The sequence below is a fragment of the Falco biarmicus genome, chromosome 5 (assembly GCF_023638135.1).
Source record: "Falco biarmicus isolate bFalBia1 chromosome 5, bFalBia1.pri, whole genome shotgun sequence".
NCBI classification, from domain to species: domain Eukaryota; kingdom Metazoa; phylum Chordata; class Aves; order Falconiformes; family Falconidae; genus Falco; species Falco biarmicus.
Genome location: NC_079292.1, coordinates 85,576,745 through 85,603,788, shown reverse-complemented (window position 1 = coordinate 85,603,788; position 27,044 = coordinate 85,576,745). Strand labels below are relative to the sequence as shown.

Here is a 27,044-nt window from a genome sequence, read left to right as displayed (position 1 = left end):
CCCGCACAGCACAGCGGGCAGGGGTCTCCTCCGTGAGACGGATTCCAGGAAAGGCTCGTCCCTGCCTCGGGGAACCGGGCGATGAGGGGCTCTGCGGGGAGACTGACCCGCGGGGGGCTCAGCAGTGCCCAAGGCTCGGCCAGCTGCCCGCCTCCTCCTGCGCCCACACGCGCGGTGCCAGCCCCGCTCTCCGCGGCCCCGCTGAACGCCTGTCGCAACCCGCCGAACACGCCGCCCCTTCCCCCGCGGCCTCCCGGCGCCCCCGGTGCCCCCGCCGCCGGCTCCCCTCACAGGCCCGCGGCACCGCCGGGGCGGCGGGGGGCGGGCGGGCCACGGCCCCGCCCTCCGCGCACGTGGGCCCCTCTCCCGCCCCGCAGCTCCCCATTGGCCGGCCTCGCCGAGCGAGGGGGTGGCGCCCAGTCAGAAAGCAGCACAGAGCCCCGCCTCCCGCCCGCCGGCGAATGGCGCTTAAGCGCAGCGGTGCCTTTGGGGGGAGGCGGCGCGAGGTGACCCGGGCCGTGCCCGCGGCCGCCGCTGCGCTCCGGGCCGGCCCCTGCCTGGCATGGCGGGGCCGCGTGGGGACCGGCTGGCGCGGCGCTCTGCCCGGGCCGGCGGCGGCGGCGGCGGGTGCTGCTGGGCGCTGCCTACGGCGCTGCTGTGCGCCTACGGCTTCTTCTGCAGCGTGCGGCCCTCGGAGCCCTTCCTCACCCGGTACCTGCTGGGGCCGCCCAAAAACCTCACCGAGAGCCAGGTACCGCGGCCCGGCCCCCGCCCCCCCCGGCCCCGCCTGGGTGCCTGTGTCCGCGCTTTGCTCGCGGTGCGCGGGTGCTGGGGGTTACCGCCGTCTTTTCCTCCCCTTCCCAGGTGTTCAATGAGATTTACCCGGTGTGGACGTACTCCTACCTGGCGCTGCTGTTCCCGGTGTTCCTGGCCACCGACTACCTGCGGTACAAGCCCGTGGTCCTGCTGCAGGGCCTGAGCCTCATCGTCACCTGGTTCATGCTGCTGTACGCCGAGGGGCTGCGGCCCATCCAGTTCCTCGAGTTTTTCTACGGGATGGGGACTGCCACCGACATTGCCTATTACTCCTACATCTACAGCGTCGTCGATGTCAATCTGTACCAGAAGGTCACCAGCTACTGCCGGAGTGCCACCCTGGTGGGCTATACGGTGGGCTCAGTGTCCGGGCAGATCCTTGTGTCAGTGGCAGGATGGTCCCTCTTCAGCTTGAATGTTATTTCCTTAACCAGCATATCCATTGCCTTTGGTACAGCGTGGTTTCTGCCGATGCCACAGAAAAGTCTTTTCTTCCACCATGTCCCAAGTCAGCAGCTCGGTTGGGAAATGAAGGTCATGGACTGTAAAAATGGATCGGCTGTCCAAGATCATCCTGATGTGCAGAGGGCACCTGGCTGGGAGGATGAGACCAAAGTTCCCTTGAACAGGGAGGGTCATTCAGCAGAGAAACAGGTGAGTTGTGCCCTGGGTTTACAGCAGGGGAAGATGCAATACTGATGTTGTCATGCATGCATAATATCTACGCAGCGGTGGAGATGTACTATTCAATGGCAAATAGTATCCCTTTGCTTATCCCACTTCCTTATTCACAGCACAGGAAAATTTATTCCTGGCTTCCTTTTGCTGATGGAGCGTGGTAAGCTGCTCTTTAGTTTCTCCGAAGTTATTCCATGTGTCTTGCAAGGCAGTGATTAAAGTTCTCTGGGCATCAAATTGCTGTTCAATGGTACAAAGCGAGGGACATCTCTCGAGCACTAAAAATTGTGTCTGTCCAAATTCTGTGTGTGCTTCTGGATGCACTCTGTGACTTACAGAAAAGAGGTAGTTCTTCCTGCACTTGCGTTTTGAAAATACTTGTTACTTCAACTGTTGTGTAAGCTGTGCAGTAATAAGCAATGTAGTAACTGGGTTTTATCTTATGATCCTGGAAGGAAACTGATCAATCAAGGAAACTGCAGTAGTCCTTCAGAGCACTTACAGGCTGATATTGATTAGTTACAGATAGGCAGAATAGAAGTGAATTGCAGGAAGTACCTGTGTGTAATAACAGCTTAATCCAGCTCTGAGAGCACCAAGGTCGTACCCTGACTGGTGGCTTCTGTGGGCTGTGTAACCTCTGACAAAGTCACTTCTATGGAAACAAGCGTGCAGGTGCCTTTGTCTGGTGGCAGGATGTGCTGAGTCCCGTGAGGTGGCGAGCAAGCAGCCTCTAGTTTTGAGGCCTGATGCGTGTGTGTAGTTGCCTGTCAGGTGAGTTTCTGTTGTGCTGCTCCAGGTAAAGCATGCATACGGAGAGCCTGTCATGGCAGGGGGATGTGAAGCCCTGGGGAAGAGCTCAGCCTTTCTCCTCGGTCAGGAGGAGGTTGTGCTCGTTCTGAGAACGAGCCAAAAGGTAAGCATGGCTGTTGGTCTAGTCAGCTAATGGGTATTTCACTTAGCAAGTAGAGGCAGCATCCAGGGCCACTTTCAGCTGCTTCTAGCTACAGCTGGGAATTAAAGGTATTAACATTCCAGGGACTTAATCCTGCCCCATCCAGCACGATCTTGTGTGAGCAAAAGTATTTTTATGCATGCTATACTTGCATGCTGAAGGGTTTTATTAAACAAGACAAATTCTGTGCAATAATGACTACAGTATTACTATAACTTACCGTCCCTCTTGCTTATCTTACTCCCATCCTGCGAGAGCAAGGGTGGTTACAAACTAATGGCGACAGCTTTAAAAAAGGAGCAAGTACACTTGCATAACTCTCCAGAGTTTAGTTTTATCAGATGCTAAAAGCTGTTAAGCACTGGTGTGTGGGGGTAGTCCGTCTTACTAAGGTAACGGCAACCACATTTCACGAGCATCAACAAAAGGCTGTACAGAAGGTACTGAGGAAGCACTGCCAGGTGCTGGGAGGGCAGATGGGCCATTCTTGCTTATCAAGCACATGCTTGGGTTAAATGTTCCAAATCAGTTTTTGCAGTGTATGTAACTGTTCCCTTCCCTAGTTTTCCTGTGCCTAAACTTGAGCTCCGTGTGAAACCTTCTGTGTGGGATTTATGTTGCCAAGGTCTCGTTGCCACGAGCATACCTCTTCCCAGGCAGTTCTCTTGGGCTTAGGAGGAATTGCAATCACATGTAGAGCAAGCGTTTTGGCAAAGCACCAGCAGGACTGTGTGGTGTTTAATAATGACGCTTAGAAATCAGTGAGACTTTGAGGGGTGGAAAAAAAAGGTGTTCAGGACAGAGCTAGGCTGTGGTCTTTAGGGGGTTTTAGTAGAAACACCTTAAAATGAGTTTTATTGAGCATGGAGAATAGTCTTTCCGAGGCATGCACTGCATGATTCTCCCAGGGAAAGGGCGTACTGCCAAGAGCCCAAAGTTGCTGCTGCTGTCCAGAAACTGCTCCGAAATATCTGTACCTCACTTCAGTGACAGTGCTGCTGTATGTTACCCAGCAGGGGATCCAAGTTCACAGGGGCTAGAGATGCTGGGTGGGCCTTGGGGGCCCTGCCCAGTCTCACATGAAGTAACTGCTGCTCTGACTTACTCAAGAAGGGTCTTGTCTGTCTAGAAAGACTGTGTGTGTTTGCATGCAGCAAATGTAATCAGTAGCTCTGTCTACAAAGTAAAGACATGCTTGTTTCCTCTGCTGCTGTTGGCATAAAGTGGTTAGGAACAGGACTGTAACAGCCTGTACGTAAAAACTTCCATTTGTTGTCATGCCCTGTTGCTGGAACCGATTAACTTTTTTTTTTCACGCCACTTCATGCGTCTGCCCCTTTCATGCTCTTTCTAGAAAGATTTCGAGGGGAAAGCTTCATTTTTATCTCATGCCGCTCTTCAGAGCACTTGTATATACAGGAGCTGTCATTTGCAATAGCAGCGTCTGGTGGAAGTAGCTTCTGTTTCTCTTAAGATCTGCAGGCAACATCTCATCTTCTCAGAGCCTTGGTGAACATTAGCAGGCATAGTGTGTGGCGTAATGAGATTGCTTCTTTGAATATTTATAATCCCTGAATGCTAGTACTAAAGAAAATTGACTTATTTGTGGGGACTATACTAATCTGGTGGCTTTCACGTTCACTGCACTAGCAAATTTGGTTGTTTGGATCAGAACTTAAAAGTGGCAGTGATGCTTTTTGCCTGTGTGATTTGAGGGACCGGCTTCTGATCCTGTCTTGTCACAGTGGGTATTGTGTTCTGTTCTGTGTCGCTTCTCCCTGGTACCCTTCAGTTGCTCACACAGTACTTATAACATCTAGTGGTTACTGCTTTCTGCTTGAGAGAGCCAGAGGTGGGTGCCTGGGACTGAACCCTTCCTCTGCATGTAAAGGGACAGCCTTGGTTTGGGCAGAGACCAGCCACTGAGACTGTGGGATGGAGAAGCTTTTTTTCATTACTCTGTGGAGGTTTGTGTCCGAGAGTGGTACTGTCACTCACCAGTGATCAGACCACTCGAAAGGGGTGATTTTTGTGGAGCAGTGTGAACTATTTATAAACAAAGCCTTAACATTACTTTCCTCTTCCTTCTCCAGTCTCTGCAGGAGCAGAAAGTAGACATCATAAAGGTGCTGAAAGATCTCTGGCAGGACTTCCTCCAGTGCTACTCCTCCCAGACCATGTTCTGCTGGTCAGTGTGGTGGGCACTGTCCACCTGCGGCTACTTCCAGGTCATCAACTATGCTCAGGGCCTGTGGGAGATGGTGCTGCCTTCTCATAGCACGGAGATCTACAATGGTGCTGTGGAGGCAGCCTCGACACTGCTAGGTAAGCTTCTGGCATAGCTCCTGGTATGCTGTGAGAAATGCCTAGCGTCCCACAAGGTCACCAGAGCATGGTTTGGAAGTGTCTTGTGTTCCCCCAGGTATGCAGGAGACACAATCATGGCATTCAGGGTGACTCTTCCGTGACATGCACCGGTATGGTGCTCAGTGTTGAGTTAGTTGCTACACACAGCCCTAATTCTGGTAATCCAGTACATACGTGTTTAAAGGAGCCTCCCAAGTCAACCTTCATTATGAAAAATTTGGCAGAAGGTTCCAGGCATGTGGCTGACTCTGTGTCCTTGGCTGTCACTATGTCAGTGGAGTTATGCTTGTTTTAACCACTCAAAGTCAGGCTAAGGGTTCTGTGGGTTTGTCGCTTTTTTTTCTCTGGCAGAGATCGTAGGGAACATATGAAGGGTTCCTGTACACGCGCAGCATGTAGTGAGCCACACACAGTCATTTCAGCACGGTTAGGCAGAAAAGCTATTAAGGTGAAAGAAGGTGCTTGACTTGAAAGGGACAGGTAGGTCAGTCAACACAAACATTTGTTTGTTAAGTTGTTTAATACTAATTGCCAGAACTAGGACAATACCTTTTAATATAGCTAACATACCCTTACAGAGGCTTTCTAGGCGTTGCTGCAGTATGTTCCCTTTCTTTGATGGCGTTGTCATTCCACCATCTGCTGTGTACATCACTTGGGCACAAAAGAAACCAATGTACACAAACAAGGAAGGCCTAGTACTTCCTTGGGCATGCTCACCAGCCCCCTGTTGGAGTTCAGTGGGAAGCTGTGGCTGTTTTGTAGTTCTAACAGCTGGTCTACCACCTATTGTTAGCTGGGTTCGAAACTTGGCAACTTGGTTCTGAAGGCTTTCGCTAAGAAATAATTTCTGTCATACACTGCTCCTCCACTCTAGCATGCTGCTGTAGCTCATATTTCTTGTTCAATTTGGTTTCCTCTACCATCCTGCCTTAGTCCCAGGAAAGAGAAAATTGCTACCAGGGGAAAGAATACCCATAGTGTGGCCAAACAGAAATACTCCCAGAAAAGTGTTCTTCAAATATTATGAACATCTTTGATATCAAGGTTCTTTTTTTATATATATTTTTAAAGGTCTGTGAACAATGGACCTACTTGAAGAAAAGATGTTTGACACTAAACTTATGTAAAACTGAATTTTTTTAGTTTCCCTTTTTCATTTTTTTCCTCTGTCATTTTTATAAATGGTTGAATCATTTTGGGTGATGTTTTCTGAAAGCAAATTAAATTAGCCTCTGTCCCTGAACTGCTTGAAAGACAGAACCAAAAAATCCTTCTGGCTGACACAGATTCATTGCTTGGAATAAGTGAAATTCAGTGAAGTAATAATCTCAACTAAAAGCTTGAAGTGTGTAACAGGAATGGAAGGGACCTGTTAAGGATGAGCATCCAGTGACCTGACTTCCTAGGTGCTAGTGCAAATGCTTTAATTTCTGATTTCCAGTTTGAATTTATAAATGAGAGGTTTATTTATCTCCGATGTCATGCCAAGGTTGTATTTTAGCAAAACATCTTTGCTCTGGGCCAAAGAAGCCAAGTTTTTTCTAGTTGTTCTTTGGTAAAGTTAAGCTCTTTGTTCACTTTGCCATTTTACTAGCCCCTCTTTGCATAAAACCTAGTTTGAGTTGCAATCCTTTTTAAAGGTGGATGACTGAAGCTGCACTGAGCTTTATTCATTGGGGCCTCAGACTTGTAGAAGGATGTACTGTTCACTCTTCTCCCTTTACTAGAAATACCTTTTCTGGTGCATCCCAGATCAGTCCCTTAGGGTTGTACATGCTCCAAGTGGAGCCTTACCTGTAAGCCATAATCTCTTCAAGGGTATACCTGCTATGGTATAGACTTATCCACAGCCACAGTTGCTTTGTGGCACACTTGTTCCAGTGTGGCCTTTTCCATGGGGCACAACGCCTTCAGAGCTGTACCTGCTGCAGCACAAACATAACCGTGGCCACAGACACTTTGAGCTGTACCTGCTCTGGCATGGGCTTATTCACGGCCACGGACGCTTCGGGGTGTCCTGCTCCTGCGTGGGCTCATCCACAGGTCACAGTCCCTTTGACTGGAGTTCCAGCCTGACCAGTACAGCAGCACAGAAGCAGCAGCCATGCCCTGGCCATCCGCCAGCCCCGGCACGTCACCGTGGCTGTTATCAGAATGTTCCCGGGCACAGCACAGGGAGATAAGCAATGTGGCAGTACAGCGGGCAACAAATGCAACGAGCAGTCACTAATGAGCACTAGACTCTAGTATACACTAAGGCAAGTGAGCCCCATGCAAGCACAGGAGCCTGGTGATTAATAGCTAAACAGCAATAACAACTATAAACTCAGTCTAGCATATTCCAATCAAATTGGTTGTTATCTTGAACCCTTTGAGCCCCATGCTGGGTGCCAAAAAGGACTGTTGTGGTTTAACTCCAGCTGGAAACTAAACACCACCCAGCTGCTTGCTTGCTCCCCCCCAGTGGGATGGGGGAGAGAATCAGAAGAGTAAAAGTAAGAAAACTCATGGGTTGAGATAAAGACAGTTTAATAGGTAAAGCAAAAGTTAGGCACGCAACAAAGCAAAACGAGGAATTCACTCACTGCTTCCCATCGGCAGGCAGGTGCTCAGCCATCTCCAGGAAAGCAGGGCTGCATCATGTGCAACAATTATTGGGAAGACAAGTGCCATCATTCCTTCTTCCCCCAGCTTTATATGCTGAGCCTCGTATGGTGTGGGAGATCCCTTTGGGCAGTTGGGGTCAGCTGTCCCAGCCGTGTGCCCTCCCAGCTTCTTGTGCACCCCCAGCCTGCTCGCTGCCGGGGTGGGTGGGAAGCAGAAAGACTCAGTGCAAGCATGGCTCAGCAGTAACTGAAATATGGCAGTGTTACTGACCCTGTTTCCAGCTCAAATCCAAACCACAGCCCTGTACTAGCTACTATGAAGAAAAATTAGCTCTGCCCCAGTGAAAACCAGCACAGCATCCCAGATCTGATTTGCCATTTTCCTGGCTCTTGGTCATTTTGTGCTCAGTTACAAGCAATGTTTGGCAACCTTTGTGTAAGATGCTATTGCCATCCCTGCGTGTACCTGTGCTGTCCTGCAGAAGAGTAAGTTGACTGTTGTGACTCGTGACTGTCAGCTGCCTGTCCTGGGCAAGATAAATACTGTTCCTTCTAGTGAGGTCAACTGACTGCTGAGCTGCATCCCTGCACCTTCTTGGGAATGTGGCAATCCTTTATCAGGCTGGGTTGTGAAACCACTGGATCAGTGTAGGTGTCTAATTGCAGGGCATGGATTGTATATCTTGTCATAATCGGGTGTCAGGCTGATATAACCTTGAGACACAGGGGGAGTACAAACTCATGAGTTGCTATGAGATCCCCAGAGAGTCCTGTCTGTTCCCATGTTTCAGAATTGCTGAGACAGTAGAGAGAAGGCTCTAGGATTTGGCTGCTTTTTGCATCTCAGGGTTTTGCTACTGTGGGAGCCAGGCTTTCAAAGAGCAGAATGTCAGTTGGGTGGTGTCACAGCAGGCATTAGAAATAAGAGTTTAGTGGGGAGAAATAAATGCCTTTCCCTTGGCATAGCTACCTTCTTCACTAGCCTGCAAGGTTGATGCAAGGGTCTGACAGGGTTACAAGCTTGTACACACTGATGGTACACAAGGAGTCTTCATGTGCTTGAAGGATTTCTAAGACAGCAGGCCAGCTAAAGGCTGCAAAGAGCTTAGATGCTGCACTGTAGCGCTACTGTACAGTGGTCAAATGCTGAAAACAATCCTGTTTCTCAGATCTCCAGTAAATCTCGCTTTGTCAGTACACTCTCTTGTTTGCTGTGTACAGCAGCATTGTTATGCTGTTGGTTGCTATTTGGCTTGTTTGCAGAACAAGGCCTACTTCAAATGGGAATTTTCTTGTAATGCAATATGTATTTGAGCTTCTCAGTAGTTGCAGGTGTGATAGTGCATGAAACACACTTCGTCTGCTCATTGAATTGCATGAAGTATCATGTACTTTACATCTTGTGATCCATTGTCTCTCCTCACTCCCGCTTCATAAAATCCAGCAGGAGTTACAAACCCGTTCTGGTTGTAAAGGATGGCTCTTGCACAATCAACAGTGCCTGATTGTAGCTTGCAATCAGGCTGCATCCTGGGAGACATGGATCGGGACCCTGCTCTTAATCTTACAGGCCAGCATGAAGATGACAGTAGATGTAGTTTTTTCTGCCTCCTGGGAAAGAGCTGTAGCAGCTGTGTATCAAAGTGGGTAGTGTCTTCCTCCCTCCTACACCTGCTAAAGCACCACAAAATAATTAGCTGGGTGCTTTTGAGAACTGGGGTTTGCATTTCTCTGTAGTCCAACTAACAACACTGCTACAGTCAGGCACAGAGGACTGAGTGGCTGTGGTCAGGTCTGAGTCCTGGGGCTGTCGTTTGGACCTTTTGGTTTTCTTTTTTTTTTTTTTTTTTTTTTTTTCTCCCCTGTTCCTGTAAAAGAGAATGGGAGTTTTCAGCAGGGTTCCAGGTGAGGGAGAGGTCGGGAAGGAGTGCTGCTGAGGTGTGCACATGAGTATCCTCCACTTCAGTTGTGTTTGGCTATTAGGGGCTATACAGCTCCTTTGCTCTAGTTCCAATTACTAACAGTTATGCTTTCATTCCCCTCACAGGAGCTGTTGCAGTGTTTGTTGTGGGTCACATAAAAACATCCTGGGCAATGTGGGGTGAAGTGGCACTTGCCCTGTTCTCCTTTCTTATTGCTGCTGCTGTATATATTATGGACACTGTTCGGAATATCTGGGTGTGCTATGCATCCTATGTTGTCTTCAGAATTATCTACATGCTGCTAATCACGATAGCAACGTGAGTATCCTTTTAATGTAAATTGCTCTCAAGGTTACAACTGGTATGAAAGCTGGCGTATTTTCCGTGTATCTAGTCTTGCCTGCCACAAATCTGTTGCAAACTTATGTGTGGTGTGGTGATTCAGGTTGGAAACTGAGACATAGAGATATATTTGGCTGATAGTCTGCTCAAGCTTAAAAGTCTTATGACACTAAAGTGACTGCTTCCAAATATTAGACAGTGCTGCTTGCCAGGAGAATGTTTTTCATAAACATGCCTGGAGCAAAGTGTTAACAGATGAGAAGAGGACAACAATTTGCCTGTGTTGAAGTGTCAACTTCTCCTAACCTCTAAGGAGGAAAACTTCAATGTTGTTTCTCATTTTGGGGAGGAAAACACAGTTGTTGTTGAACCACATGTGCATAATCGCAACAAGACAGTCCAAGTACAATATGAGGGGTGATGCTGAAGCTGGTAACTGCAGAAGGAGCTCTGGTTAGAGGGATGTGGGAGGTTATGGACCACACTGCAGTAGGCTGACACTTTGAGATTACCAACAACTCTCTGGGATCAGAGCATGTTGTATCTTCTCTGTGTGACAAGACCCTTTAGCTACATCAGACAGGGGGGCTGCTTCAGTAAGACTGAAACTCACAGAGCTCCCAGAGTGGTGCTTTGGGGCTTGGTTGCTTTTTTTTTTTTAAAGTTTTTTACATGTGTCTCGGGGTCTCTTTTAGATTCTATGCTAGTCTGTAATGATCCTATTTAGAAAAGTAAACTATCAGTGTAAAGTAATTTAACTGTGGAAAATACTGGACCAGTTTGTGTAACTCTTCATGTTGCATAGTCTTCTTGTCCAGAGCTTGTTCCTCCTATTCTCACATTTCCCGGCTCTTTCCCTGTCTTTAAGTTTCTGGTCATGCATTTCTTTCCAGGTTTCAGATTGCTACAAATCTCAGCGTGGAGCGGTATGCCCTGGTGTTTGGGGTCAATACTTTCATTGCCTTAGCACTTCAGACTCTGCTCACTTTGATTGTTGTGGATGCCAGTGGGCTTGGGCTGGACATCTTCACCCAGGTATGATAGCCTCTCTTAGCTCTACTGATGGGAGGGAGGAAAGTAAACCAAGCTGTAAAGCTCCTCAGCTACCTGTTTCTGGGTCAAGGGTTTGACAGAGGAATAATCACTGATTCCTGATATTTTAGAAGAGGAAAGGAGCTCTTGTATTAATTTTCTTATAAATTTGATAACTGCTTGATTTAACTTAACTGCTTCTTTTTTATTATTATTTTTATTCCCCTTCTCTGCAGTTCATGATTTATGCCTCTTACTTTGCGGTCATCTCACTGGTGTTCTTGGGCAGTGGCATATACAGTATTACAAGAGCTTATAGAAGACAAGAGCCGATGCAAAGCAGATCTCCTGAAAGCCAGTAGTGCACCAAGTGAGGACTCTTGGTGGCTACATATGAAGATATAGGTCTGTTTTTTAATCTCTGCCTTTTTTTCCCAAGGCAGTCACCTTAATGGTATTTGGTCTGTATTTATACATTTTAGAAGGTAAATGTATTAGCTCTTACTTAAGTAAGAATGAATACCTTCTTTCTAAAACGCCTTTTGTTCTTCTGTTGCATATATGGGATATGCAGCAAAGAACAGTAAATTTTCTCAAAGAATGAAAGCCCTGGGATGGTTTAGTCTAAGGCTGTGCATCTGGAGGCTGCCATTGAAAAGGCAGCTTCGTGATTGTCTGGTCAACTGCTGCTGTCTCTGTCACTGAGGTGCTGCTGCGGGGCAGAAGTGAGGGCACACTAACAGACCTCTCTGGCGAGCTCCGGGCCTGGGACAGGAGGTGGCCTTAGGCTTGTGCTCTGCAGTGTGGCTCTCGCTGTGGCTGCCCCGTGATGCTGGATGCTCCATTTTGGGGACTAGTACGCTTAGGTTTCTGCATATGCATGTGCTTCCTTGAGCTGCTTGTACTGTTACTGTCATTCCTGTCTGTCACCCCTGCTGCCAGAATTTTACCATAGCTGATCATGGTGCTTCCCAAAAAACCTAACTGTGTCCTGGGGCAACTTGTGATGCTGGTGAATTGGCTATTGGCAGCGCTACTTGTGCTGTGAAGGCCTGTGCCCAAGGGACTGTAAAGCTGGAGGGGAATGTTGCGACGGAGGGAAGACACAGTCACTCAATATGAGTGATCAGCAGACTTCGTTTATTGTCTCTTACAGTCACCTTTTATGCCTTCTTATAATTAGCTCATACATATTACAAAAGTTAAGCTCATTATTGGTTAGTTGCCTAAATACCAAGCCCGCCCCTAGTTTCTCTTCTGTAGTTATCTGTTCCCACCTGCAACATTCTTTTCCCACCAAAATCTTCCTGTTATTGTGTAACAAGGACAGCCACAGACAGTGTATTTTGCTTTACTTCAGATAAGCTGAGAGCGATGTGCATTTTTGTTCAGCCAGCTGGACTATGTTTATGTAAACTTTTTCAGCTAGCCAGTTATCCACAGGGGAAGCTTTAGAGGGAGTTTAAGTAGACAAAATACTAATCCAAGGGACCCTTGGACACACCTGCCTTTGTCCTTTAGGACTGCAAATTCCTGCAATTATCGGAGTCCTGCCTCACAATCCTGGGGGCTGGGCTATTTCAGTAGGGTGGTGGATGTTAGTATAGCACTGAGAAGGAAGGTGACTTGCAGGATTTTAAGCTGCTATTTGTGACCTTGGAGAATCACGACTCTGGTGACACCTTCAGGTATGGTAGTTACCAGGATGACTGCCTGAGGCTTTGAAAAATGCTGATTTCTGGTGTCAGTTTTTCCCCCTTATTTTAAAATGCCTTTATGCCTCTGGTGGGTCTCTGTCCACTAGTTCTACCTCTTCTTTCCACCTAAACAGGGCAATGAATGTTTGGAGTGGACAGTTCTTTTATTTTGTCCAGTCTAAGCAATTTGGGACTTGCCTTATGGCTGGTTTTTAAATTTATTTATTATTTTCCAAATTGCTTCAGTACTGGGAAGGAGTTGCCCAGAGTTGTCCTGGGCTTGGGCACCTGGATATTCAGGCACCATGACCAGCACAGCAACAGATACCTGTAGTATACTGTGGAAATAGCCTGGGGACTGTCCCCATTGCTGTGCAGGTTGTGGTGAGTCTAAGTGCAGGAGAACTGGCAAGGAAGAAGATGCAATGCCGTGTGCTTCCCTCCATGCCTTCTCTCTGCTGGTTAGAGCTGCTTCCCGTCAGACCCCGAAGCAGCAGCTTCGGTTCGTTGCTTGCTTTTAGTGCCATGGAGACTTCACAGCATCAGGGCTGGGAAGGTGTTTCTCTCCTGGCTGGGACAGGTGCAGCCTTTCTTATCGCTTCTGTGAGTCTCAACCTTTACCATGCTGCCAGGTGAAGGATCAGTGTGTTTGGGATGTGCTGCCTGCTCAGGGGACCACCCCCCAGAGCTCCTCTGTGCTTGCAGCCTGCCTCTTAAAACAACCCCCTAAAGAAGGGCTCAGCTGTACTGGCACTTACACATGTAAACCTAACTGCCTTATCCTGAAATGGAAACTTGAAGCCACCCATGTATATATTCCTTTCTTTACTGTTTTTTGTTTGATTGTTTGTTTTTAAACAAAAACTGAAGCTATGAAATGCCAGCTGATGAGCTGTGCCGGGAGAAGGATAGAAAGGGCATGTCCTGTCCTTTGGTCTGATGGCAGTTGCAGCAAGGCACAAGGAGTGGGTTTACAGCACTAGTGTCAAGTAACCAAAAGCAGCAGCTCAATTTTAATCACGTTTTTCATACAGAGAACAAAGCTTTGATGGGGAATAACCCAGTTATTTAAAAGCAAGTAAAAAAAAAAAACCACAAATGAGTTATAGCAATAACAATGATTTTTCTACCAAAGCAATGAAACTGTGCCAACTGCAATAGAGGCGTGCTACACCACATCTGTCTTCAGGCCCATTAATTGTATGGAAGCCACACCTGGATGTTTTTCAGGTTCCTATGCTGTGCTGTTGTGATGAGGTTGACTGTAGAGCCTGACTGGAGCTGTACATGGTTACTGATGCCTATGAAATTCTGTGAACATGTTGACATTGTTGGTTTCTATGAATAGCTATTTTTGTTAAATAAAAACACTCTGAGGCATCCTGTGTGGCCAATGTTTGTTTTGTATTTTGTTACCTTGCTAATCCACAGTGCTGCTGCTGCAGGTTGTTCTGAGCATCTTTGTTATGAAGAGGGAAAAATATACAGGACAAACCATGCAAAAAGAAACAAGTCTTCAAGAAGCTGATAGTTGTTGGCTTTTGGGTAGGTTTACAGAACTCTGCACAAGTGTCTTGCACTGAGGATCATCAATTGCTGAGCAGTTCAGAAATACTACTCTCTATTTCCAACACAGACTGGTCCAGTGAGGGAAAAGATAACTCGCTGGTGCAGGGTAACCTGTTCAGGATGCATCAGTCTCACTGAGTGTTTGCCGTGCAGGAGAACCTTTCTATTGATGTTGACCTAATTACAAAATTGAGTCCTTAAGGAAGAAATGTTGTACGCTCCCCATCCTGGCACACCCACCTTTGACAGCCTTGGAAAGCTCTCCTTGTCTTGTGCTTCTAGGAGAGATGGCTCGTACCTGATAGTAAAGGCTGGGCTGGAGGGCGAAGTGGTCTCTGTATATCTGCTGCCACTTTGATGAGTTCAGTGTGGGTGGTAGCCTGACAAATCCTCTGCTCAACACCGCAAACAAGAGGGAAGGGGGAGCCTTTCTTAGGTGTGTGTCCTTGAGAGCCTTATGGCTGAGGCAGGAGGGGTAGGACTGCCAGCACGTCAGGTTTGCTCAGGATTTCATTTATTTGCCTTCCCTCAGTGAATGCGGGAATCAGTGTGTGAGGAAGAGTTTCTCGGCAGTGTGGAGGATTAAAATCTCTGCATACAACAGGAAGGTAACTAGTACCTCATACAGGTACAGCATTACCCTTTAAGGTGGATTCCAGCATTTCATGTCTCTGGTGCTGGCGAAAGGTGCCAAGGAACCTGAGGCTGCTCTTGCCTGTGAGCGAAGCAGGTTTATGTGAACTGTGGCAATCCCCCTTGCTCCTCCCATTGCCTCCTGCCACGCTGTGTACAGCCAAGAGATCTGAAAAGACACCCAGCTGCTGTCAGGGAGCTGAATTCCTGCATTAGCGGTACAGCACACGGTGCGGTTTGGTGGAGATGAGATAAATACTGCAGACGGCTGGGGTGTCTGCCTGGGATGCTGTGGCTGTTTCTTTGTTCCAGTCAATGCTGGGGGCTGCTGGAGGTGAGTGTTCCCACCAAATCTGTGTGCCCTGCGCTGGGCTTGCTATGATGCTGGTAAGATGCGGTATAGCTGCTGGGCTTTAGGATCGCTGTTAAGGGGAGAGGCCAGGTGCTGGGCTTGTTCAGTCCAAAAAGTGAGGAATAGTCCGAGTTGCCAGAGGCTGCTGTTTCAGGGGCAGCACCCACTGCTGTCCCCCCGGGCTAGCACTGGCGTGACAGGGTTACACTCAACTGTGCTGTGGCTGTGTGCCTGTGAAGCAGCCGGCTGCTCTGGCAGTGCTCTCAGGGAAAGGGGAGGGCTTTGCGTGAAAGTGATTGTATTTTCTTCTCTATCAGTGTGATCATAGCTGAGTGTGCTGGGAAGGAAAGAGGGACTTCGGTTATGGAAGGGGCAGGAGACTGGGAGCTCTGGACACTGCACCCAGCAGCTCTTGACAGTGTCAACTGTTTCCTACGCAAAGGTGCTTGTTTAACATAGCGATGTGGAGGTGTTATGCAGCCTTTCTCTGTCAAATATACTTGCTCTGCGCAAATCAGTGTTCCCTTAACACAGTGTCTGATGCATTAGGGACATGGAAAAGAGCAACCAACGTGTCGGGGCCTGACCTTGGAGACCTGCATTGCTTAGCTGTTGTTTCCATTGCATTTTTTCATAACCATGTTCTGTAGCTCCTTCACAGACGGGAACATGTGAAAAACTAAATCTAATGACATGCGAGTTAATAAATGTATGCATGAATTTAGATTGACCGTAAGGTATCATTAAATTATTGTTATCAAACATCACAGCTTGATCTTCCAACAATGGGGTCCAATCCTTGTCTTACAATCATGCTGATTTTTAACTAGTCGAATAAAGCGTCATCTGTTGTGAATGAAAGGGGTAGTACCGCCTTGTACGATGAAGGATAGATAGCCTTATGATAAAAGCAGAGCGAAAAGTTTTGATATTGTGCCCAGTTGTCTTTATTTCACTCTGCTATGAACTTGTCAAAGCCACCCGCGTGTGACATGTGGAAGAAGTTCGGCATATTGTTTTGAGTGGAACAACTGCATGACCCTGGGTGAGGTCAGTGGTTGAAGTTTTTCTAGGTACAGCAGGAACCATTGCCAAGCAGGTACCCGAGTGTTATCTCAGGTAGGTATCAGGAGCCCTTCCAACCCACTGGAAACATTGTCAAAACCCATTTATCTTTCTTGCTGTATGATGTAGGATTAGCAGAAACCCCAAGGTCGTGAAGCCCAACCTCCTCCCGTGGCATGTGGCCTACAATGAGAGATGTCTTCAGAGATCTCCTGAACCCCACCTTGAAGCGGTTTATCTTTTCTACCCCACATGACTTTGAGTGAAAGTGTAACTCTACCTGCGTTACTTTGAGAGCTATCAAAGCCCTGGCTAAATTTATTCATGGCTGTTTACTGCCTTTACTTTCCTTGATTAGCATTAACTTTTTAGTGCAGGGAGTGCGTTGCCCTCTGCGATGTGTGGCCTTCTGGTGCATTTGTGGAGTGTCATCCTTCACTTTGCTGGGCCAGTGTATTCCAAACTGGGGGCCACAGCTGTGTGGGGGACAGTGTGACAGGTGCCACGTCAGTGCTGCCAGCGAGGACAACTCACTCCTTCCCTCCCTCCCTGCACCCTGGGAGGGCCATCCTGCCCAGGCCCATGTGCTGGCGGTGGGGCCAAGGAGGGTCATCCCCCAAAACACAGTGCTGGGAAGCACCACGTGGTGCTGCATGAGCCTCGGTCACCTCGGGGGGCTGCTGGCAGCGTGGGCCCCTTCCCCTTGCCCGGAGCTGCCCTCACCGGGCTGAGGGGACTGCAGAGGCATGTTGAACGCTGGGTGGGCTGTACCTTGGCCTTGCGCTGGTGCTGCGGGGTGGGAGTTGAAGCTGCGATATGAGCTGACATTTGGAAATGGTTTTTTTTCTAATGAGCAACTGTATCTGCTTCCTGTTGGACTACACCAAGCAGGGTCAAGCCAGTGGCTCTCTGCGGTAACTGGTGGCAACACCAACAACCATGTTTATTGGCAGCCTTTTCGAAGTCATCAGTGTGTTTAGCCAGCTGTTCAAATACCACTATTGCTTCTCTGGGGCCGGGCAGCACAGCACTGCCCTCTGCAAGACCCTGATGGGCTGCAGCAATGGGGCAGCCCCTGCCCAGTGCCACCACAGCCAGCGCCTTGCAGAAAGGCCTCTGCCCCATGGGGAGCCCCCTGTGCGCTCCATGGCAGCTCTGGTGGCCACACAGCTTGCCGTGGGGCCTGCTCATTGCAGGGGCACAGCATCCGCGGCCTCTGGGTTCGTCTGGGCCTCCATGGAGCAGGTTGCAATGTGCTGCCTCCTGCCACAGCTCTGCTGAGGCACCTGACCCCTCTGCCGGATGCCCCAGCCCAGGAGGTAACCTAAGGTGTGTTTTGGTGGCGTTTTTCCATAAGGGAATTCAATTATTGTCGGGTTTTCTTCCTTTTTTTTTTTTTTTTTTATCCTTTTCTTTCTTCTTTTCACATTTCAGAGCTCTAGGCACAATGTGTGATTAATGCAGAGAGGTGTCTCTTTAGAGATGCGGCGTTGTCTCTATGAACAAAAGCTCGGATTTTGACGCTGCTACCTGTCGGTTTGATTAGACTGCTCATCACCAGCCGGAGCGTGAATAACACAAAGCCTGCCGACGCCGGGGCTGCTCCCAAACCGGTGCACAATTTAACGGCATCATCAGGCTTGTCGCTGGGCAGGGAAAGCCGCCAGCCGCGCTGCTGCCCCTCCCGGCTGGGGGCTTCCCCCCCCGCTCCGTTAATTTCCGAGCGTTAATTGGGATGGCGCGGCGGCAGCGCCCGCCGCCTCAGACCTGCGCCCTCACAGGGACAAAGGCGGGAAGCGCGGGGGGGGTGAGGCGCCGGGCCCGTCTCCATGGCAACGGGGCGGTGCCGCCTCGCGAGCGCGCTCGCCGCTGCCTCGGCGCCGGCGGCAGGGCCAGGTGCGGGCGCGGCGGAGAGGAGTTTGGCCCTCGGGGGCCGCCGTCCGAGGCTGCGGGGAGGTGAGCGCGGGGGCGGCCGCTGCCGCGGCAACGGGCGCACCGGGGCGGGGGGGGCCCGGTGAGCGGGGCAGCGGGGGAAGCAGGGACGGCCGGTGAGGCGAACGGCGGCTGCACCCGCCGGCCGATCCCGGGGCGGCCCCGTCGCGGGAGGCGCACGGCCGGCGTCGGTGCGTTACGGCGCGATCGCGGGTGCCGGTGGCCGTCGCCGCCGGGCGCTGCCGGGGGCTGGGCCGCGCCCGGGTACCGGCCCTGCAGCGTGGGACGGAACGTTCCGCACCGCAGCCGGGCTGTGCGGGTCTGGGTGTGCGTGGGGCTCGGTACGAACGGCCGCCCGTCGCTGTGCCCCTTTGTGCCCTGGCAGAACTGCACCGCGACCAGGCGGCCGTCGGCTTTGCACAGCTCGGTCCCAGCGCACCCCCAGTCAGACCAGCAGCAGGTGGAAATGAAGGCTGGAGATTTCCTGATTGCCTTTGGTCCCTGCTAAAGCTGAAGCGCTTGAATCTTTGCTTTGTAAAATACAATAGGCGCTGATGCAGGATTTTCTGGAACAAGGTCATTAAACTGAAATTAGCTGTTGACTCGTGGCTGCTTGGTGTTACAACAGAAGAGGCTGATTTTTATGCTGCTCCCGTTCATTACACGTATCCTAAATAATATGGAATAGTTTTCGGTATTTGTGTAGGGTATCACGGACTGACATGAATGTGTTCTGTTAAAGGCACAATTCAGCTCGGTCGCTTTTGTGTCCACTTACCACAAGGCTGAGTTTAAGAAATAGTTCTTTTGTGCTGAAAATGTACTACAGCAGAGTAACCTCCCTTAAGAACCCAGGTACATGTTGTCACCCGAACCAAGAATGTTTGTGAAGGAAGGGGCATTTCCCAGAAAAAATCATTGGGTGTTGTATGAGAAGAGGTGCAGGAGGAACATGGTGGAAATGGTGTGGAAAGCCAAGGCAACAGTCTGAACAAGCTTTGAAAATTTCAACTTAGAGGCATCTAGTGTGAATGACTGATTCTAGTGGTGACAGATAAAATGAAGTAAATTGGGAACAAAAAATTACCAGATTTTCTTGGACAAAATACGGATCAAACAAAAAAGATGAGCTTTTCTCAGAGTTTCTGTACAAACAATTCTGCAACAAAAGTGCCTGGCTTTATCACCATCTTTTCCTTTTAAACAAATCTTGACTAAATTTTGAAGTCTAAAAGAGTAGGACTCTTGTCAGTCGTGAAATGCAGCATTTTAAGAAGTGGAGCTGGTGTCCCCAAAATAACTGAGAACTTGGAGATGCTCATCAGAACTTAAACCAAATGCTTGAAGGAATTTAAGCAACATCTTCTGGATGGAACGGTTTTTACAAAATGCATTACAAAGTGCTTGGACAGATAGGGAAGTCCAGGACCAGGCAGGATGGTCACACAGCAGAGCTGTTTTGCTGTTCTAGGGCTATCCAGGGTCAGAGCTAACTTTCCCATTCCGTATTGTGCTGCCCTAGGCTAATGCTTGTGTCACGGTCTTTCAGTGTGTTGTATATGACACGGATTTGTCCTACTAGAGAGATGCTTAGAAGTGGCACCTTCCAGCCTACAGCAGAGAGTACAAAGAGAATAGGAACTTCTGAATAACCAAGTTCATTCTTTCATGTTGCTTTTGCAAGTCTTCTAGGACTTGTGCATCCTGCATTTTTTCAATGTAACTTTAAACAAGTTAAGATTTCTTTAAAGCAAAATGGGCCAGACAGATATAAAACAATGTAAACCACGCCTGGCAGCGATGAAAGCTTGTAGTACTTCTAACAAACATAAAATAGCCGTATCTTTGTCCAAGCATGAGACAAAAAGATCATGGGGACTAGTTTTAGCTCTGTCAGAGACTTACTGCAAGACATTAAGTCACCCTGGTTTGCTTCGACTCAGATCCTTCCCTAGTAGTCAGAGCTGGAAAAGCCAAAACCATTCATGTTTATAAACCACTGGTGATCTTTAGTCCTGAGGTGCTGTGGCATTGTCTAACATGGTTATATTGATGCTGCTCACAAGTTTGATGTGGATGTCACAAGAGACATATTTGTGTGTTGCTGTATTTGTGTGTCACTAGAGTTTTAAAACAATTTTTTTCCCCTCTACTTTTTGTAGTATTGCTCTAACACATCACCAAAATGAGTGAAAAGGAAGATCAAGGAGATCCAGCAGATATGGGTGATTTAGCAGAAAGCGGAGAATATGAAGATGATTTTGAAAAAGACCTCGAATGGCTAATTAATGAAGAAGAAAAAGAAAACCTTGGTGAAAGAGAGGTATTTGTTAAATTAAGTACTAGTTGTCTTATTTAGATTGGAATGATAAGCACAAAACTCAGTACGGTTTGATAGGCACATTCACTGAATTTTGACAAGGAAGGTTATTTGGAATTATAGTGAAAAACAGTTCAGTGAACTGGTTAGTTTCGTTGCAATTGCCTTAAAAACAGAAAAATCAGTGTTCACTGAAAATAATGTTTGCTTCAAAAGTACTTCTGGGTTACTTTCAGTGTTTGCAGCACACATTGTTCTGTTTGTATGCTGTCACTGATGACTTTACCGCGCAAGCCATGGTTAGTTAAACTTTGTGCAGATGTGAACATTGAGAAACTGCAAGAGTTGTTAGTGCCAAAAAAGCTGTTAGTTATGACATGCACTATTTGACAGCCTGTTTTAGATTTAGGGTAGTTGGTACTGCTCTTTTCTCTCACTGTTTCTTTTCTCTTTCTCTGATACTGTTCTTTGTTGGAGAATAGACTAGTTTATTTTAATTTTTTTTAGAATCCTGAAGAAAATGAAGAGCACGTTGAAGCACAAGTTGTTAAAGTTACAGACAAATTTGAGGAAGACAATGAGGAAATGGAAGAAAATCCAGAGCAGCTGTCAGAGGCAGATGTAGATGCAAAAGTGAGATCCTCCAGTGAAGAAAGTTTGGAATCCAGGTCTGATATTAAGCAGGGGGACCATGTATCTGATACTGATAGTGAAAGCTCTGTCCAGGATTCCAAGCTGGAGAACCAGCAGGAACTAGATGAGGAAGAGGATGAAGAAATAAAGCGTTATATCTTGGAAAAGATTGAAGAAGCCAACAAACTGCTGGAGAACCAGGCTCCTGTGGATCAGAACAGAGAGCGAAAATTAAAATTTAAGGATAAGTTGGTGGATCTTGAAGTTCCTCCTCTAGAAGATGCTGAAGTTTGTAAAATTGACCTTGCAAGAGGAGATGATGTTTCAAATAGGCTCTCTCGGTTGCGTATTTCTAATGAAATGGGACAGGAAAGCACATCACTTTCACCACATGCTGGCAAGGATGAGGACAAGAAGGATGGCAAAATCCTAGTTGAAAAAGATGGGAAGTTTGAACTCTTAAGTTTACGTGATATTGAAAGCCAGGGCTTTTTGCCCCCAGTAAGTGTTTCTTTTACTGATGTTGAAACTCAACATACATCTCCAAAATCTTCACACTACAGTCCTTTTGGCACTGTCTCTCGAATGAAGGAAGTGCCTCCAGCAAGACCGGGAGCACATTCTTTTTCTCGTGGTGGTGAAGACTGTGTCTATTTCCCTAAGCCTCCATCTAACCCTAAGCGTCGTCCAAATTCTGCTATCAATGCTGCAAGAGGTCTGGGAAAACGGAAGACTCCACAGAGGGCACAGTCTGCAAATGTGCCTGTGAGAAGCACCACTTACTGTCTTTCTCCCAGACAAAAAGAATTGCGGAAGCAGCTAGAACAAAGGAAGGAAAAACTGAGGAAAGAGGTAAAGATACAGAGGCAACAAGTAGATCACAGTGACCATCCTGTTCCTCTGCTTCACAGAGACCACATGTTCAGGGCATTCACACCATTTTTCCATTACAAGAGAGGCAGCAATAACAATACTACTAATATTAATTCTCTGGAATTTGTACAGAATCTTTCAAAACTCCTTCCCTTAAAAGAAATAAAAGAAAAAAAAACCTCACAGAGTGGTATAGGATCATGCCTTGCTTACAGGAGAAATTAAGTATTTAATATATCCTTCATAAATAGGCTGCCTTCTGCTGTATTGTGCTTACTGCTTTTGCTTATTGACTCTGTTTTTACCTAGGTGTCATTACAGGCCCACTGTTTACTGGAACGTAGCACATGGTGTCTCATCTCCACAGATTATACCGCAATGCAGGAAGTTAAATTAACCACAGTAATGCAGGTGCATGTTTGGGTGCTGATGAAGTCTGTAATAGGCAGTTATCATATGGGAGAGCGTTCAGTCATGAAGTAAGATTTACACAGGAGAATGACCACGAGAACTGTGAAAAGAGGGACGTGTTTAACGTGTATGGAAGATACAGCTCACTTTGAAAGTGCCATGCCTTGTTGCTTATATAACATGCGCGCAGGTGAATTCATGTTGACTGATAATATAACTGGATATTTTTTCCTGTAAAGGTTTTTCATGGGTGAGTTTGTAGTAAGTTTTCTCAGTCAGTTTTTTGCAAAGCAGGTTTTCTTTCCTCCTTTCTCTGTTAATCCGTACTACATTTCCTTCTTATTTGGTTTTACTTGGGCCCTCCACAGAGGACAAAAAGAAGAAAATATTTCCAGTACTGAGGTTATTTTTCTTATATCTATAAAGGGCAGTAATTGAGAGGGAAAAAAAACCTCACCCAAATTTTATTTTAGAAAATTAAATCAGTATCTTAAATATTACTGGGGAAAAAACCCTTTTCTTTCTCAGCTCCTTATTCAGCAAAAAATAATACTTAATAGTCAGCCTCTGACAGCTGTAACAGGAACTTCAGAAATCTTCAACAAAGATTTTAAAAACTTAAGATGTTTTTCTTCACTTTGCATTACGATAATACAGTTGCAAAAAGGTAACTTATGTTGGTCTGTAAAAAAGGCATGAAGCATCTACCATTCTTCTGTGCCACGATGTTCTAAGTAAGCTGGCTAAGTAGTTTCTAAGGTTGCTTTCTATCTGTGGAAATAGGTCTAGCCAGCTTTATTTCAAGAGTTTGCTGAGGCTTAGGCCAGTAACAAGGGGTACGAAAAGTGAAGAGTTACTGATGTGTTTTCCTTGTACACACACAACTAGATCTCTTGACACCATACTCTGCGTATTTAAAGTAAAAGGTAGTGTGGTGGAAGTGAGGAAGGTTATTTTCCTAACAGTGTGTGCTAAATCTCTTCTGTTGTTGGCTGACTTACGAAAAGGTAAGAATGTAACACCTTATTTCTTCATTCTTTAATTGAGTTCCATTCTGTCATGGATGCCACTGGCATGAAACTTTTCTTGACATTGCTGGAATCTATCTGCTTCATCGTGGTAGGGTTTCTTTTAGTAAATTACAAATCGTAAATTTGGAGGATAGTCTGAAAGTTGTGTGTAGGTGGGAGGAACATCATCTGTTCACAAGAAGAACAGATTTCTCTGAGCGTTGAAATGAGTGGGAATTGTAGCTTCCGCATCAGAGAGTCAAAACCTAGTAAAATGTCCTAATCAGCTTTCCAAAGCATTGTTTGAAAACCTTTCTCCCTCTTGTAGATACTGGTTGTTAGCTGAAAAGCAATCAAACGCTCCCCCCACCCTCCACTCCTTTCTTAATTTTGTAAAAATCAGTTCATTTTGTAAACCTGAAAAAAGTGTTAAGCTATTAATAATCCTTAAATAAATACATTACAACTTCTATGTCTAGGAAAAAAAATAATCTCTTATTTATAAGGTAGTGCCTGCAGTCCATAGGTAGTTAAATATCCTTGAAGGTTTAGTGGTCCATCAGGCCCGAGAGCTGCATTCTTTTTTAAAATGCACCAGTTTGAACCAATTTTAAGCCAGTCAGAGATGCTGGGCAGGCTTAATTTTAAATGTCTTTTCATCTGTTGCTACTGAAATGTCTGTAAGTTGTGATGTATCATGGAAACGGAGGTAATCACACAAAAAGGATTAGACTGAAAGTATCTGAATGTCACATGAACCACAGAAGTGCTCAAACTCGTTTCTTCCTAAAAGTAGCATAAACTATGATGGACTCTTTGAATATTCCTTGTTTCATCAGTACTTTTGTGTCTAATTCAAATGGCTTGCTTATTGTCTATGAAGGCCTTACAGATTAGGATGGTTCTCTTAAAAGCTACGTTTATTCATTCTTCATTCCATTTAAGGAAGAAGAAAGGAAAAGGGAGCAAGAAGAACAGAAGAGAAGAGAGAATGAGATGGTTTTTAAAGCTTGGTTACAGAAGAAGAAAGAACAAGTGCAAGAAGAAAAGCGAATCCGTCGTGCAAAGGAGCTAGAAGACTTGAACAGCAAGGTAAGATCTTCATAATGTAGGACTGGGATCTGCAGCACTCTTGTTAAATAGGAAAGCAAATTCTGACCCTGTATTTTTAGCTAAGCATATGAAAACTTACAGTAATAGGAAATGTTTTTGTTACATTGTTTTCATTGAAGAGTCAGATCGACTTGCATGCTTAGGATTGTTCTGCTTGGCAGGGTGGCTTGCAGTGCAGAAGCTGCATCTGTGAACTTAATAGCTATAAAACCACAGGAGATACAGTGATGTTCTTTTTTATCAGGAGAATGACTTGATTGAACCCTGCAGCAAACCCCCTTTGAAATGTATTCCTTACCATCAGAACGTGATGACAAACAGTTAATGCACGTGATCTGACCAAAACCTGAAGATTCAGATGCTGTGTTCTGAAGTTCCTCTGCCTTGTAGCAATAGGCTTGAAAAGCTAAATTCAGTATTTTTTAAAACATATGGCTTTGAATGCTTGCTCATGTGTATTCCATGCCAGATTAACATATGCTTGATTTTGCTTATAAGGTATGTTTCATGGATGGGAGATGCCAGCAGAGTTGAAAAAATTAGTATAGTGTGATTAATATAAAGGTCATTTAATGATAAGCCTTGTGTGTATATATATGTGTCTTTTTTTTTTTTTTCTTTTTTTTTTTTAAATAGGAGAGGAGCAGGAATCCAGAAGAAGCCTTCAAGTTATGGCTTAAAAAAAAGCACCAAGAACACATGAAAGAAAAACAGATAGAAATTTTGAGACGCCAAGCTGAAGGAATTGCTTTTTTTCCAAGAACAGAGGAATGCAACAGAGCCTTTAAAGAGTGAGTAGGGTCATTCCTAGGGAATCATACTTGAAAATTTTGTAGTCTATCAGCTTAAGACTGTGGTTATTTTATGGTACATCTTTACTGCTGAAGTCCTTTTTGTTTTGGGCTTTTTTCTTCATGAATATGCCCTCATAAACTTACACCCTAGCAAAAATAAATTAATTCCTTGATGTTGGTGGTTCACTGTTACAAAACTGCTTGTCAGAACCTGAGCTGAAATAGTGACTGACTTCTGCTCAGAAAGGGAGATTCTACTCCCTTACCCCTTTTTGCCTGTTCTGGAACAGGCTTGGGTTGATTCAGTTCATTAAACAAGCAGAAAGTTCATCCTATAAAATTATTTTTTTCTCCTCAACAAAAGGGGGGAGGTAAGTGTGGGTGCAGAAACAGCAGAATTGGGATGGAAAAGTGGTGCTTCCTATCTTTAGGAATGGTGGGCTTTTAGACTGGCTGAGCCGTGACACCTAACTTGATCCTACAGGACAAGGTGACTAGTTAAATGGGGGCAAGCCTCCTTTGAACAGATGGCATAAAACTTGCAATTGCAACTGTCAGTAGTTCTAATCCTCTTTCTCTTTCCACAGATGGCTAAAAAGAAAGAGAGAAGAAAAACGAGCAGAGGAACTAGCTGCTAAAGAGCGAGCAAGGCAGCTTAGATTAGAAGCCAGAAGAGCAAAACAGATGCAGAACATCCACTGTATTAGTTCAGAGCCAAAATCTTTTCGCTTCACAGACCATTACAGTTGAAAGTTTGATGTAACCACAGAGTTCTTCATGGCAACACTCTTAATTTTTATAGCTTGAGCTTTTGCTCTTTACAGCTACTGACTTTTTGTGGTGTTTTTAAAGCTTTCAAGCAAGTTTAATAATTAGTTTCATTGACAATGGTTTTACTATCTATTTATTTGTGATTTTGTTGAAAAGCCTGCTTTTATGTATAACTCAGGGATCCTCTTGGTTTGACCAAATCTAAATAAGTGTGAGATCTATGTATGAGGGTGGCAAATACACATTTCTGTCTTTAAAAGGCACTTTATACTCAACTCCACCATGAATTCCTGGATGCAGGCTATTATGTTGAATTTTTGCTGGATTTATATTGCTGTTTGTTGCTGCTTGTGATGAAGACTGTACAAGGTGTTACGTTGTTGGAAAATGTTGTTTCTTGTACCACTTTCTATTTAATTCTGGCTAGATCAGAGGACTGTTTTATTTTCGTTCAGGGAAAGAAGTCATTGAAGGCTAACATGTATGTGAACACGCAACAGTTTTTGAAACTTATGTCTGTGAGTCATATTCAGTAGTTTTCAGTTCCATGGAAAGGTTGTGAGAGTTATGACCTTTACTGATACAAAGGAAACTGGATTCCTTGTATACATGTTCATGTTTGCTAAACTAATTATAATAAACTACATCACCGTACCCAGCTAAATGGTCTCGTCAGAGAACATGCTGAGGCCACTAATGAAATCATAAAACTAGTGGAAGATGAGAAGCATTCTGTCCAGCTATGTGTCCACCACATTTCATGATCTGGCATCGTTCTTACATTTTTCCACATTCAAATAATTTGCTGGAAGTAGTGTCACAGAAGTGTAGTAGATACAAAGCAAATCTGTGATTTGTAGTTTTCCGTTACCATTCTGGAGATAGTTATAGGCATACTGAGAGAGCACTGGTGTTTGACCAGAGGGTGCTGTGTTGCAGCTTTTGCCAGCACAGATGAAGGGCATGGATGTGAAATGAAAATTTCACATGCTACTGAGAAACACGAGTAACAGGTGCCTTCCTCCCTCCTCTACCTTCCCCTGACACCAAGGGAAAGATGCTTCTTTTGTCCAGCAAGCAAATGCAGGGAGAAGTTGGAAAAGGTTCACACTATCTCCCTAATTGTAGTAAGCCACAAATAAATGCTTCT

At 46.1% G+C, this 27,044-nt stretch overlaps 2 protein-coding genes across 3 annotated transcripts; both read left to right on the top strand.

The window, feature by feature from the left end:
- The first annotated feature begins 506 nt into the window (after window positions 1–506).
- Window positions 507–13,812, top strand: SLC19A2 (solute carrier family 19 member 2). Of its 2 annotated transcripts, XR_008822322.1 has the most exons (7): window positions 507–751; window positions 865–1,470; window positions 4,543–4,774; window positions 9,473–9,665; window positions 10,583–10,724; window positions 10,958–11,807; window positions 12,171–13,812. XR_008822322.1 is itself a non-coding variant. In XM_056341829.1 (6 exons), the coding sequence occupies exons 1-6, from the start codon at window positions 563–565 to the stop codon at window positions 11,081–11,083; spliced, it is 1,488 nt and encodes a 495-aa protein (XP_056197804.1). In that variant the 5' UTR covers window positions 507–562; the 3' UTR covers window positions 11,084–13,812. The 2 variants fall into 2 exon arrangements, 1 of the variants encoding a protein (XP_056197804.1); XM_056341829.1 differs by having other exon boundaries at window positions 10,958–13,812.
- A 6,342-nt stretch (window positions 13,813–20,154) lies between these two features.
- CCDC181 (coiled-coil domain containing 181) lies at window positions 20,155–26,552 on the top strand. The gene is made up of 5 exons (XM_056341828.1): window positions 20,155–20,292; window positions 20,797–21,774; window positions 24,162–24,308; window positions 24,966–25,120; window positions 25,711–26,552. Exons 1-5 carry the CDS (start codon window positions 20,155–20,157, stop codon window positions 25,871–25,873), a joined length of 1,581 nt encoding a protein of 526 aa, XP_056197803.1. The 3' UTR covers window positions 25,874–26,552.
- The last annotated feature ends 492 nt before the right edge of the window (window positions 26,553–27,044 follow it).

Coding starts and splice junctions, on each gene's coding strand:
- SLC19A2 (XM_056341829.1), top strand. CDS start 563: ATGGCGGGGCCGCGTGGGGACCGGCTGGCGCGGCGCTCTGCCCGGGCC. Junction 1,471..4,542: donor GTCATTCAGCAGAGAAACAG/GTGAGTTGTGCC, acceptor TTCCTTCTCCAG/TCTCTGCAGGAGCAGAAAGT. Junction 4,775..9,472: donor GGCAGCCTCGACACTGCTAG/GTAAGCTTCTGG, acceptor TTCCCCTCACAG/GAGCTGTTGCAGTGTTTGTT.
- CCDC181 (XM_056341828.1), top strand. CDS start 20,155: ATGAGTGAAAAGGAAGATCAAGGAGATCCAGCAGATATGGGTGATTTA. Junction 20,293..20,796: donor AAAACCTTGGTGAAAGAGAG/GTATTTGTTAAA, acceptor AATTTTTTTTAG/AATCCTGAAGAAAATGAAGA. Junction 21,775..24,161: donor AGGAAAAACTGAGGAAAGAG/GTAAAGATACAG, acceptor ATTCCATTTAAG/GAAGAAGAAAGGAAAAGGGA.